This window comes from Prunus persica, chromosome G3 (assembly GCF_000346465.2).
Source record: "Prunus persica cultivar Lovell chromosome G3, Prunus_persica_NCBIv2, whole genome shotgun sequence".
NCBI classification, from domain to species: domain Eukaryota; kingdom Viridiplantae; phylum Streptophyta; class Magnoliopsida; order Rosales; family Rosaceae; genus Prunus; species Prunus persica.
The window spans coordinates 7,106,676-7,121,403 of NC_034011.1; the positions used below are offsets into that span (position 1 = coordinate 7,106,676).

At 37.9% G+C, this 14,728-nt stretch overlaps 1 protein-coding gene across 1 annotated transcript; it reads left to right on the forward strand.

The window, feature by feature from the left end:
• Positions 10,629–13,791, forward strand: LOC18784201 (receptor-like protein 12). The gene has a single exon (XM_020559063.1). It carries the CDS (start codon positions 10,656–10,658, stop codon positions 13,587–13,589), a length of 2,934 nt encoding a protein of 977 aa, XP_020414652.1. The 5' UTR covers positions 10,629–10,655; the 3' UTR covers positions 13,590–13,791.

Below are 14,728 nucleotides of genomic sequence, written 5' to 3' on the forward strand. Positions count from 1 at the left end.
TGGAAATTATGTGTTCTAACTGTTCTTTAGTTAACTTTCTAATTTGGGTTTTTTTCCTTTCTGGGTTCTTAAGTCATGCATGGGTTGGAACTTGGATGTGCATGACAATGTAAGCAAGCAAATGGCTTTGGTGGATTTTGTAACCAATATATAAAGTATTAAGATTTCGAGTTTTCAAGAATATTTTCATGTTTGTGACCTGGGCTTTTACTAGTGTTGAAGAAAACTTCTGAGGATTGACCTTGTTTAAGATTCTTCATGTGGTATATATTTACACATACATTCAAGTAACAGTCTGATAAGTTTCTGATTTTGCAGGATTTTATCTTGTATCCGTACTGAATGCTGAGCATACATTTTTGTTGAGCGGATGATGATGATGATGTGTGCCTGGAGACTTTGAGTATTTCCTGGCCTTAACTCGGAGTACAATTAGAACCAACCAAATAGTAGTGACCTTTTTCTATGCACAGCACTCACTGAGATCTCAGGATCAGAAAAAGGACCCTCAACCAAGTACAATTTATAACCAATAAAGTCTAGCTAAAAACCAAACCCTAGCTGCACTGTTTTACATGAAACTGACACCATTTTTTTACTATTGCTTTCCACTCTATGTTTACATATTTTTTTGATATGGGAATCAAAAGGTTAAAATTGGAGTGCGAGCAACAGTATATATGTATATGATGTCTAGCCGAGTGGAGAGAGAATAATCTTGACTTGTAGATCTATGATCTCAAATTCGAATTATTTTTTGTTTCCTTAACTTGGGTTAAAAAAAAACAGTATATATGTATATCCAGCCTTTTATTATACAAAAGTTGCACGAAACAAGTATATAAATGGAACTTATATGTCACATCATCACTATTTTTTATTGCACATAAAATCAAATATCAGGTCTTAATTTTGTGCAAAAGCTAACTAAAAAAAAAAAGTGGGGAAGTGTAATAAAATTCAAAGGTTATAAGAGGACCCCCATGAAAGACGGGTGTGGTGGTGGAGGAGTGAAAGAAACAGAAAACGTAAACCATGGAGGTCTTCTCATTCTGGCTTCAACAGGGAAAAAGACAGAGTTAAACTGATACTCCTTCATTTACTTTTCTTTTTTACTGCCACCGAGGAATGACCTGGGGAACTCAGGGAGAGAGAAAGAGAGAGAGGAGAGAGAGAGAGAGAGAGAGAGAGAGAGAGCAAAGACACAGCAGGTTTCTATTTTCTATAAGATGCGGATTATACGTCACCTCTCCGAATCGTATTACTGTCATATTGGAAATCTAAACCAGTTCAGTTCAGCAAGCGTCAGTGACATTAATAGGCAATGGACAGTGATAGTACATTGACTGATTGGCGATAGCATACCATGCCATATTATATTATATTTCTTTTTTATTTTTAACAATACAAACTTTAATTAATAATTTAATATAAAGAAATAATTAGATGTTATGTTTTTTGCTTTTGGACGAAAACCACCCATAATGAATAGTCCATGGATTTCTACTGATATTTGGTCCGAGTATATGTTCAGAACGTTTTCTTTCGTAGGGCTGTAGTGGTAATTGTGGTAATTTATCTTCCTTTCAAGGTCAAATTGGTTATAAGAGCAACTTTAGAAAAGTGGAGGGCTTTTATTTGAGCCAATATGTCTACAGCCCTTCGATCAATGGGCTTAAAATCCTTCTAATCTTTTTCTTGAGACGAATGGATGTATTGAATACAAAGGTGTATGTTGGATTAATCTCTGTTCTTACTTTTGGCCAGAAAGTGCATTTAATGAATTTTGAACACCGTCATTAAGGCACTAGCTAACTCACTAGCTATAAGTGACAGTTTACTACTGCACGACACCTTGTAATTTTCAAATATCGTATAGCTAGTCAATTCAACTTTGTAGTCTTTGTCTTTACTTTTTATTTTTTATTTTTATTATTTATAAATTAGTTACCTCTATCCTCTCACTATCATATTCCTTTCATTCTCTATCTTTAATATTAAAATAATAATAAAATTTTAATTAAAAATTACAAAATGTACTCTTGCTTGTGACATATATATTTGAATTCATGTTATTTTATTTGAGCTAATAACGAAAGATGTATTTTGTGGGCCTTTATTTCTGGTTTAATTGGGTAAGTTTGAAATTACGTTTATGAGTGCAGTTATTTCCTCTCTTTATTCTATTTCTCTACACATCTTATCTTCCCACCCATTATATAAATTTGAAAGATTTATATATGGTGTTCTCTCTGAGTTTCTGTTTTAGTAGTTCAACAATTTGCCTAAGCCTCAATGACAAAACACAAGCATGAGATTGAGCCGAATTAACTTCCTAGTGTGATGGTTGCCTATGTACAGACTAGACACACAAGGCTAGAAGAACACAACTACCTGCATCAAATTGTAAAAGAATGGCCTGGCTTATTTGTCACAGAGTCATCTAATACACAATTGGTCGTGTAGGTAGTCTGGTCTCCCTTTCCTCCTCAAGTTGCCCAGTTGGGAGAGAGATGTGGCTGTAAGGCTCATCAATGGGTCGGGCTGGGCTGGACTTTAAAGAAGAGAGAGAAAATAACGGGTCGGGGCGGGTTGAATTTTTTTAGAAAATTCAAAGCCCAAGCCCATCGGGCCGGGCCGGGCCAGGCCTAAATGGGCCTACTTCATTTAAAAAAAAATCATAAACTTAATCATAAGGGCATTTTAGTCCAAATTTGATATTAAACTCACTTAATTCTAATATTTTCACATCAAACCAAATTCATAAAACACTCAATAAAGTCACACAACTTAATAAGATTTTCCACAAAAATAATAATACCAAGTATTATTTTTGAGGTTATTACATAATTAGACCGTAATACGTTTTAAAAAATAATTTTAAAAAATAATAAGTATCAAAAAATTATTTTTTTTAAAAGGATGGTATGAATAAATATGCAAATATTTGGTGATGTATTTAAGAAAAGGATGATTATATTTGGTGGTACGATTATGTTTCGTGATATGATTATATTTGGTGATGTGATATGTTGTTCATCTTATTTATATATATAATTGCTGAATTAATAATTGACACAAATTAATGTGCTAATCATCCAATTATAAACTAGGAATGAGTAAAGAAAAGTAAATGAAATGAAACAAATTATATATGTGATTTAAGTGATATAATCATAAACCTAAACTCTTATTTATACATAATTATATATGTATGTGGGCCTAGCAGGCCGGGCTTTTGTGGGCGGGTTGGGCCAGGCTTTCTTGGGCTTAATCAAGCCGGGCTGGGCTTCAAACACCCAAGCCCAAGCCTAGCCCAGCCCAAGGCCGGCCGGGCCATCTCAAAGTCCATAACAGGCCGGGTCGGGTTTTTTTTCAATAGGCCGGGGAGCCGCCATCGGCCCATGAGCCCGCGGGCCAAATGATGAGGCCTATGGCTGGTGGTGAGATTAGGAAGCTAGGTTGGTTGTCGTGGGGTCAAGTGGGTAGTTTGGTAGTTGTTTGCTGGGCTTTTTTTTTTCTTTCTAATTTTCTGTTTTTATTTTTACTTTTATTTTGACTCAACAGTGTTAATTTAGAGTTAAGTTGCTGTTAAGGCATGAACAAATTAGCTAAGGAACTAAAGTCTAGAATAAGTGGGTTGTGTGACCTTAGAAGTCATTTTATAAACGGGTAAATTTGTCTTTAAAATTTTGAAGATAAAGTGGGTGGGGAAATGGGACAAAGAGGTAGAAATAGCAGCACTCATTTTTATTTTTCTCAAGTACAAAGGAGAGTAAATAGGGAATACAATGTTGGATGAACCTGACCGCATGTACTACTTTTGAGTATGGAGTTAACTTCAAGAACCATTAATGACAAAAAATAAAATAAAATAAAAGCGCAACTTGATAATTTCATAGACTTCTGTTGTGATAAAAACCCTTAAATAATACATAAATAGTAAAATCTCAGAAGAAATATATTTGGACTCTGAAAGTGATTTATTTATTATACAAGAGGTGCCTTTTCAACCAATAGAAAGGGTGTGTTTGTTTTTTGGCCATAACATAATGAAATGTAGTATATTAGAGAAATTCATATTAGACAATTGTTTGTTGTAGTATGGTGGATGCCTTAAATCAAGTTTTTTTCTTGGTCGAAAGCCTTAAATCAAGTTAGTGATTAAAGCAAGAAAAGAAACCTCTCAACGCACTGGGCCAAAATCTATGGGTCGTCCCTTATTGATTTCTCATTAATAGTCCAACACCAAATATCAAGCCTAAATCTTAAATGCAAAACTTCAAGGGCAAAACAATATGTTATAATATTTTAGTAGTTTTAACAATATTAGCAAGGTTTTTCCTTAGGGGGGAAACCAAAAGAAAAAACTCCAGGAAGTAAAACAATCACTGTTTGGTCTAATAGTTGTTGAGAACTTGAGAGAGATAAGATTTTCTGATTATAATGATTCAATATATTTACTTGGGTGAGAACCCATGTATATATACAAGCTTAAAGTTGACTAATTACATAGCTGAAACATAGCTCTAAATTACAGCATATAAAATTGGAGACTTAGTTGACTAATCATCTAAATTACAGGAGATGAAATAGTGAAATACATAATAGACGTGATTGACTTTAACACCACCCCCCCTCCCCTACAGACGGAAGATGCTCGAGAAAGCATGTGAAGTTTGGATAACAAAAACCAAAAACGTACTGCTGAGTGAGACTTAGTAAAGAGGTATGCAGGCTGCTGACCAGAGGCAAGATAGAATAGAGAAGTAGCCCCTTGGGAGACATGGTGGCGAATGAAGTGGCAATCAACCTCCATATGCTTGGTGCGCTCATGAACACATCGTTATGGGCAATTTGAATAGCACTCTTATTGTCACAAAACAAAGAAGTACATGGAGGAAGAATGACACGCATATCATGAAGGAGCCAGCGAAGCCAAAGAACTTCAGAAGTGGTATGAGCCAGAGCACAATATTCAGCTTCAGCGCTAGAACGAGCAACCACTGTTTGTTTCTTACTCTTCCAAGAAATCAGAGAATCACCAAGAAAGATACAAAATCCAGTAGTTGAACGACGATCAGTGATATCTCCAGCCCAATCTGAATCGGAATAAGCTCGAAGGGTGAGATTGGATTTGGAGGAAAAATGAAGTCCTTGAAACAAATTACCCTTGAGGTACTGTAGGATGTGAAGCACAGCAGCAAAGTGCACTAATCGTGGGGCAGCCATGAATTGACTCACAATGTGAACAGCGTGACTACTATCTGGTCTCGTGATTGTGAGATAGTTAAGACTCCCAACAAGTTCTCCATACAACGTTGTGTTGGAGAGCAAGGTAACATCAGAAGCATGGAGTTTAACATTATGCTCAAGTGAGGTGTTGACAACCTTTGAACCAGTTAAACCTGCACGTTGTAAGATATCTGAAGCATCATTAATTTGAGAGAGAAAATAATCATCAGGTGAGTAATCAATTTCAATACCAAGAAAATACTGAAGCTGGCTAAGATCTTTCATTTCAAAATATGCATGCAAATGAGATTTAAGACGTCGAATACCATCTCTGTCACTGCCAGTATTGACCATGTCATCTACATAAAGAAGAAGAATAACAATACCATGACCGGAGGTGCAAGTGAACATTGCAGAATCATGATGACTATGAGAGAATCCATATGTAAGAATAGAGATGCGAAATTTTTCAAACCATGCTCGTGGAGCTTGTTTAAGCCCATATAAAGCTCTTTGAGGTTTACATACTTGATGAGGGGAATGAGGAAAGCCAGGAGGTGGTTTCATATAAACTTCTTCATGAAGATCCCCATGAAGGAATGCATTGTGTGATTAATTGCATGGAAATAAATGGATGAACAACTTTTTAAAACAAACATCGGAAGTAGCTTTTTCTTCAACTGAGGTGAAGAGGGCTAGGTCGTGTGCTGGAATCCAAGCTAGTAAGCGGAAGCTTCACGGATAGTATCTTTGGAGGTGATGGACATTCCATTGTCTCAGAACTTCCTTTCCCACCAGGGTATTAAGTGTATTACTTCTCTGCCTCCAGATCGGCTGATCAGATAAGGGTCTTCCCAATTGGGTTTCATCTTCTTCGACCCTTGCTTTTGTGCTGAAATGAAGGCTTTTCTAAGCACAAGGTCCCCAGGTTGGAATTTTCTGACTTTGGCTCCCTTGTTGTAGTAGGACATCAATTGTTGCTGATAAGTTGCAACTTGAATAATGGCCTTTTCACGTTCTTCCTCAGGCAGGTCAAGGTTGAACTTCATCTGGTCGCAATTTTGATCAATGTTGCCCACCTCGATACTCATTGATGGAACAGTGATATGAGAGAAAATATTCGCGAGAGATTCTTACACCTTTTGAGCTTCCTTCTTTTTCTTCTTCCTCGGTTCCTGTAAACTATATTGGAGTCAATAGACCATATTGAGGGGTGCTGACCAAAGGTCCTCCAATGCCTAAGTCAGTTAGATAATCTTTAGGAAGATACGAACATAACGGAAAGGTCGGAGTTTTCTCTCTCAAGGAAAGTCGGGTGGCCAGAGCCGTGTATGTCTTAATTATATCTCTGATTTTTATCAGAATCTGCGTAAGCAATGTAAACCTCTATTCGACAGGCTCCAAAGTAATCCTCCTCCTTGGACCTCTATTGTAACATCTCACATCGACCAACAGAGATAGGGTAATGTGCCTTATATGTACATGCCCGCCTTCATCTAGCACGAGGCCTTTTGGGAGCTCACTGGCTTCGGAGTCATGAGAACTCCGAAGTTTAGCCAGTTGGGGGCTAAAGCAATCCCAGGATGGGTGACCCACTGGGAAGTTGCTCGTGAGCTCCCAAAAACAAAACCGTGAGGGCAGAGAGGAGGGCCCAAAGCAAACAATATCGTACTACGGCAGAGCCGATCCTGGGATGTGACAATTTGGTATCAGAGCCACTATGCCGTGTTGAGCGAGTGTGTCGACGAGGACGTCGGGCCCTTAAGGGGGTGGATTGTAACATCCTACATCGACCAACGGAGAGGGGGTGATGTGCCTTATATGTACATGCCTGCCTCCATCTAGCACGAAGCCTTTTGGGAGCTCACTGGCTTCAGAGTCATGGGAACTCCGAAGTTAAGCCAGTTGGGGGCTAGAGCAATTCCAAGATGGGTGACCCATTGGGAAGTTGCTCGTGAGCTCCCAAAAACAAAATCATGAGGGCAGAGGAGGGCCCAAAGCGGACAATATCGTGCTACGGTGGAGCCGATCCCAGGATGTGACAAGTTGGTTCCTAGTGGGTCACCCATCCTAGGATTGCTCTAGCCACAACTCGCTTAACTTCAGAGTTCATATGACTCCGAAGCCAGTAAGCCCCCAAAAACAAAACCGTGAGGGCAGAGAGGGGGGCCCAAAGCGAACAATATTGTGCTATGGCGGAGCCGATCTCGGGATGTGACAATTTGGTATCAAAGCCACTCTATCGTGTGGTGCGAGGGTGCCGGGGAGGACGTCGGGCCCCTAAGGGGGGTGGATTGTAACATCTCACATTGACCAACAGAGAGGGGGTGATGTGCCTTATGTATACATGTTCGCCTCCATCTAGCACGAGGCCTTTTGGGAGCTCACTGGCTTCGGAGCCATGGGAACTCCGAAGTTAAGCAAGTTGGGGGCTAGAGCAATCCCAGTATTAGTGACCCATTGGGAAGTTACTTGTAAGCTCCCAAAAATAAAACCGTGATGGCAGAGAATGGGGCTCAAAGTGGACAATATTGTGCTACGGTGGAGTCGATCCCAGGATGTGACAGCAATACTCACCTTTTCATTGTTGAATCCAAATATAACAATATTGCCAATCCAGTCACAATTGCAAAAGCTTATTTTCCCCCAAATTGCCATTTTATTCCTCAAGCTCCTTACAAATCCCTTAAATACTATAGAGATATCCTTCATGAGACCCAATCAATTGAAATTAAGCCTATCAAAGACCGTAATCACATTATTCTCTATCATTCCTTGTATATTCATCACATCCTAAGTGAAGACAAATGGAGTAAACATCCCCATGATCTAAAAATTCTCCAATCTGATTTACAATATTGCTATTATGATTACATCGAAGCATGGTATACAATCTTCCTTCACCAAGCAATTGATTTTAGTCACTCATGGTTCATTAATTTTGACAGTAAATTTAAAAGTCCTTTTCTCATCTGGTGGGAAAAACATGGCCCAGTCATTGACCTTCTTCCTCCTCAAATTCAAGAATTCGTAAATTATTTTTCCAATAAAAACAAACTCAAAGAATCAGAATTATTCTTTCCCAATCTACTTATTTTCATTGCTAAATACAAAGTTCTTTGGATCCTAAAATGGTCTTAAAATGTCAATTGGGATTCTAGAGTCCCATCCCGTCAATTTTCAGTCAAATGGTGGGATAAGTGCAAAATAGAAAGAATTGATGATTATGTCAATTCATATTTTCACCAGTCAAAATTCCACAAAAGTCTTCCCAGAAGCCATCTTCCTCTGGAACGTCTCATTCTTCCCTCCCAATAGAAGGAAGATCAAAGGCCGAGTTACAGGAAATTGCCCGGCAATTAATTACACTCATAGTCAATAGTAAAAGTTGTTTCGTTGTTTCCCAACAAGGTCAAATCACGCAGTAAAAGCAAAAGCCTTCGCGTGCTTCAACAGTCACCCTCCAAAGTATCCAATGTTGCCAACACTCCTTGATCCGACTCTTTAAAAATTTATATGGTCTTAAAAATTTCTGCAAGCTAATATTATCTAGGATAAATTTTCCATTTAAAAAAAATCTCTAATGATAAATTTAGGCATATGTTTAATTTTATTTATTATTGTACTATGGAGTTTGTTTTTTTTTTTTTTGGTTATATATTATGGAGTTGTATTATTATTCACTATTGAGTTTTAATATTGTTCATTATATGTGATACTAAGTTTTAACTTTAATAGGAATTTTTTTTATGTGGTACTAAGTTGCTCATATATATATATTTTTTTTTGTCAAGCTCATATATCTTATCATATGCAATATATTGTGGTAAATTATTATAACTAAAAAATTATGGGGCGTTTAATTTTCTTTCACTAATTACTACATATTTTCTAAAGACACGGTGTTCGTTAGGTCGCTGCATAATCAACTTAAATCACTCTAACTCACCATGCCATGCATTTTATTCCAATTTTTTGTGATAAAATAATAGACAATTGACTAAATAAACATCCTTTAAAGTTTCAATAAAAATTTCCTAGTTTTTCTCACAATTTTTGTGATTTTTATTCAATTTTTATCGATATCAATATTTTCTCGATATTTCCATCGATATATCCGTATTTTTGGACCACTGATATTTCCGAAACTCTCAATATTTTAGACCTTGATTACTATCACAGTTAACTTGTCCTTGTGGTTCTAGATCCCTATATGTATAAACATGCCTTTTGTCTTTTTTATATAGCCCATGTTGGCTGTCAGCTTTTTTGATTATTTTTTTTTTCTCTTTCTTCCTTCACTGGTTGTACAGGTTGGTAGGATTCAATTTCAGTGTTTGTAAGGTGCCATAGATTCAAAGTGATCTAATGGCTGACATTTGGGCGCATCCATGCTCCTGGCGCATGGTAGAATTTTCGCTAGAGATATTTCAAACAAGGGGAGTGCTAGCAACCTTCTCTCTAACCTTCTTCTTTGGACCTTCTCTCTTCTTCTCATGACAAGTGTCATTTTCCTTACACTTAAAACAATGTCATTAATGCATCACACAAACTAATTTTTGTTTTCCAAGTTTACCCTTTTAAAATGTATTAATTTATTTTAATAACAAGCTAATTTTTTTACAACTTTCTTATCACCTTGTTAAAAAATTAAATAAGAAAATAAAAACTCAAGTTTTTTAATTTTTTTTTTTTCCAAAGAGAACGTGTGTTTTGTTAAAAACAAAATAAAGATGATAACAATGTCATGTAACAAATGTTTTTTTAAAAAAAAAAATTCTAAAAAATGACGTTTTTCTTATTTAGTTTTTAATAATGTGCTAAAGAAGTTGTAACAAAATTTGAATAAATTGAAGGAAATATAAAAGCCAATACATTTTAAAAGGGTAAACTTGAAAAACAAAAACTAACTTGTGTGATGCATTAATGACATTGTTTTAAGTATAAGGAAAATGACACTTGTCATGAGGAGAAGGGAGAAGGTCCAAAAGAGAAGGTTAGAGAGAAGGTTGCTAACATTTCTCTTCAAACAAAGATGTGGAAGTGACTTGACTCATACCAAGTCACCACAAGATTCTTTTCACTAACCTAAAAAAATAAAATGGAAATAAAAGAAAGTGGAGGAGGGAAATGCCCTCCTCCCTCCTCAGCAGGCAACACATTTGGGTTCACAAATTATGTTCAAAGCGATCATGTTCGATTATGTCACTACTTTTAATAATTATAGATAAATATCAATCCTGCAGACGACTTTGACTTCAAGTCTTGGAGTGATTGATTTGGCTTCATCCCCGCTCATCAATCATCCCGATTTTCCTTGATTATTTTGCATGAGCTGTGTCTATAAAAGGAGGTGGATTTCTCGATCCTTAATTACGTAAGAGCCATAAGCATTTCCATAATCAGAAAACATAGCTGTGATGGGAATGGAATCGTGGCTGTCAAAGTTTATTTCTGTACGTTGTTTTCTTTTGCTATTACTCAATGCCACTCACTGTTTTTTACTTGTACAGACTCAGGCACTTGGGCAGGTTGATGAGTGCTCAGCCTTGCTGCAGTTCAAGAAAAGCTTCGCAATTAGCAAGTCTGTTTCTGCATATCCTCTTGCTTATCCGAAGGTTGCATTTTGGACGCTAGAAGGAGATCAGAATCGGAGTAATTGTTGTTCATGGGATGGCGTAGAGTGTGATGAGGACTCTGGCCATGTTGTTGGCCTTAACCTCAGCAGCAGCTGTCTCTACGGTTCTATCAATTCCAGCAACAGTCTCTTCCGCCTTGTTCACCTGCAGAGGCTGGACCTCTCAGATAATCACTTCAATTTCTCTGAAATACCATCAAGGTTCGGTCAAGATCTTTCGAGTCTAACATATCTCAACCTTTCAAATTCCTTGTTTTATGGCCAAATTCCATCAGAAATTTCAATGCTGTCGAAGCTGTCTACCCTTGATCTGTCTTACAATTCTCTGAAACTTCCTGCTTATAGTAACTTTCTAAAACTGACCAAGGGAAACATGAGAAGCCTGGTTCAAAACTCGACCAACCTAAAACAACTTCATCTTAATTGGGTAGTGATACAATCCACTGTGCCTGATATCTTGGTCAATGCATCTTCTCTCACATCTCTCCAACTTGGCAATTGTGAGTTGAATGGGGAATTCCCAGCAGGCATTTTCTACCTACCAAACTTAGAGGTTCTTGTTCTGAACGGTAACTCAAACCTAACAGGTTATTTTCCCACCTTTAACAGGAGTAATTTCTTCAAGGAATTGGTTGTTGCCTACACGAATTTCTCTGGCCAACTTCCTAGCTCCCTCGGAAACCTTCACTCTTTACAGTTATTGGACATCTCCTACTGTCATTTTTCCCCCCTTGTTCCATCTTCACTGGGAAATCTTACCCAACTCAGTTACCTAGACATGTCCTTTTTTTTTTTGGGGCCGGAAATCCTAGACTCGTCTTCATTTAATGGCGTTTCAAATAATTTTTCCACAGGCCAAATTACTTGGTCATGGGTTGGAAAGCTAACCAGGCTCCACCTTGGGAATACCGGCATTAAGGGAGAATTCCCATCTTTTGTGGCTAACCTGACCCGGTTAAGTACTCTAATACTCATGGGTAACAATCTCCAAGGAGAAATTCCTGGGTCACTCTTTCAGCTTAAAAATCTTGAATATCTTGACCTTTCCTCTAATAACTTGAGTGTTGAGTTTGATCAGTTTTCCAAGCTCAAAAAGTTGAAGGTCCTTCGATTATCAGACAACAAGTTATCTCTGCAGAGCAAACCCAATTTGGGTGCTACTTTTCCACAGCTTCAAGTTCTGGAGTTGGTTTCGTGCAACTTAACAGAGTTTCCAGAATTTTTAAAAAATCAATACGAATTGTCGTACCTCGGCCTTTGTTACAACAGCATCCATGGGCGAATACCAAAATGGTTGTGGAACGCAACTAGAGAAACATTGATCACACTCCACCTCGCTCATAACTTCTTAACAGGATTTGACCAAGATCCGATCATTCTCCCATGGCAGAATCTAAATTCTTTGGATCTCCAGTCCAATATGTTACAAGGAACACTGCCAGTTCCACCACAATCAATCAGAAACTATGTTGTCAGAGACAATAATTATAGTGGAGATATTTCACCCTCATTCTGCAACTTGAATTATTTACAAGCTCTTGATTTGTCCAACAACAGCTTGAGTGGCATGCTTCCCCGGTGTTTGGGGAACTCCAGCTCTCTGGAAATATTGGACCTGCGCCACAATTCTTTTCACGGCAGTATTCCTCAAATATGTCTGGCCGAAAATAGTTTGAAAATGGTTGATTTAAGTAACAATCAGTTACAGGGGAAGGTACCAGTATCAATGGCCAATTGCACTAATTTAGAGTTTCTTAGCCTTGGAAACAATCAGCTGAGTGACATCTTCCCATCTTGGTTAGGGGCACTTCCAGCTCTACAGTATCTCAGTTTGAGGTCCAATGGTTTTCATGGCATGATTGGGAAGCCTGCAACAAACCATGAGTTCCCAAAGTTGTGCATCATTGATTTATCTAACAATGCTTTTTCAGGTAAGTTGCCCTCCAACTACTTAGACAACTGGAATTCCATGAAATTTGTTGACGATGAGAATCACCAAATTTATTTTCGAGTCTCTCCGACGTCAAAGAGGTCAAATACATATGCAGACTCTTATGATGTTCCATACTCGATCACGACTACTGCAAAAGGTGTTGAGTTGAAATATGATGCGACCCCTTATCAGCTTAGGTTGATAGATTTCTCAAGTAATAGATTTGAAGGAGAGATTCCAGCAGGTATCATTGGGAATCTAAGAGCCCTTCACTCGCTTAACCTTTCCAACAACGCTCTCACTGGTCAGATCCCCTCATCTTTAGGGAACTTGACTGCTCTTGAATCGTTGGATCTCTCCCAGAATCAGCTCTCAGGAAGCATCCCCGGTAATTTTGCACAACTCAATTTCCTTGCATATTTCAATGTCTCCCATAACCATCTTTGGGGGCCTATACCACTTGGCCAACAATTTGGTACATTCCTAGAACATTCATACCAAGGAAACTCAGGTCTGTGTGGAAAGCCATTGTCAAAGAAATGTGATAGCTCAATATCGCCACCACCATCAATCTTTGAAGAAGATGAAGATTCCGGGTTTCAAATTGCACTAGATTGGTATGTGGTTCTGCCAGGAGTTGTTAGTGGTCTAATAGTTGGAGTGGTTGCTGGGAACTTTTGGACAAGCAAGAATCATGAATGGTTTTTAGAGAAATTTAGCAGGAAGAGGCAACCAAGAGGCACACGGGGGAGGAGAGGACAGAGAAACTATGTACTTATTTAAAATCCATGTTTATATTGCAGCTGCTGCTGTTGTTGTTTAGAATTCTTGTATGGGGTCTGGTGCATTCTGTTTTATTACAATAAGGGTAGTGGTGTAATTTGCTTGTATTAATTTCTGGTGCTGTAAGTTGCTTGTATTAATTTGTACAACAATGTTTGTAATATATTTCTGTAAGAGTACAAAAAAGTAGTGTACATTTTTTACTAGCTACGAACTACATTTTCTGTCTCCTGTTTGCTTTAGTTTCTTTGATTTCCTGTATTGTTGTTCTTAATTAAGTACCCAATATTTGGATGCTTAATGCTTACTTTGCAGCCAATATATGTTGCTACTATCAACTTCTAGTAGGTAACTTGACAAGACCCGCTCCGAATTTCTCGGAATCCGAGACGAATTATGTGGAAATTCCGACATCACACCGATGCCGGGCCCACTTATTAAAACTATAGCCTCTTTTCTATAAATATAGAAAAGGACGCGAGACTTTTTGCCAAAATTTCGATAAAATCTCCTCTAAAAAACGAATATTTACCAAATTCTCTTACCGGTAGAAAGATCAATAAAATACTTCTCACAAATTTTCAGCATGCAATAAAATACTTTTGCAAAAGGTGTTGAGTTGGAATATATTTGGACCCCTTACCGGCTTAGGTTGATAGATTTCTCAAGTAATAGATTTGAAGGAGAGATTCCAGCAGGTATTATTGGGAATCTAAGAGCCCTTCATTCGCTTATCATTTCCAACAACGCTCTCACTGGTCACATCCCCCATCTTTAGGGAACTTGACTGCTCTTGAATCGTTGGATCTCTCCCAAAACCAGCTCTCAGGAAGGATCCCGGGTGATTTGGCACAACTCAATTTCCTTGCATATTTCAATGTCTCCCATAACCGTCTTTGGGGGCCTATACCACTCGGCCAACAATTTGGTACATTCCTAGAAGATTCCTATGTTGGAAACTCAAGTTTGTGTGGAAAGCCTTTGTCAAAGAAATGTGAGAGCTCAAGACCGCCACCGCCATCAATCTTTGAACAAGATGAAGACTCTGGGTTTCAAATTGAACTAGACTGGTACGTTGTTCTGCCAGGAATTATTAGTGGTTTAATAATTGGAGTGATTTCTGGGGACATTTGGACAAA

Excerpts from the sequence above, each read along its gene's own strand:
- LOC18784201 (XM_020559063.1), top strand. The coding sequence starts at position 10,656 with ATGGGAATGGAATCGTGGCTGTCAAAGTTTATTTCTGTACGTTGTTTT.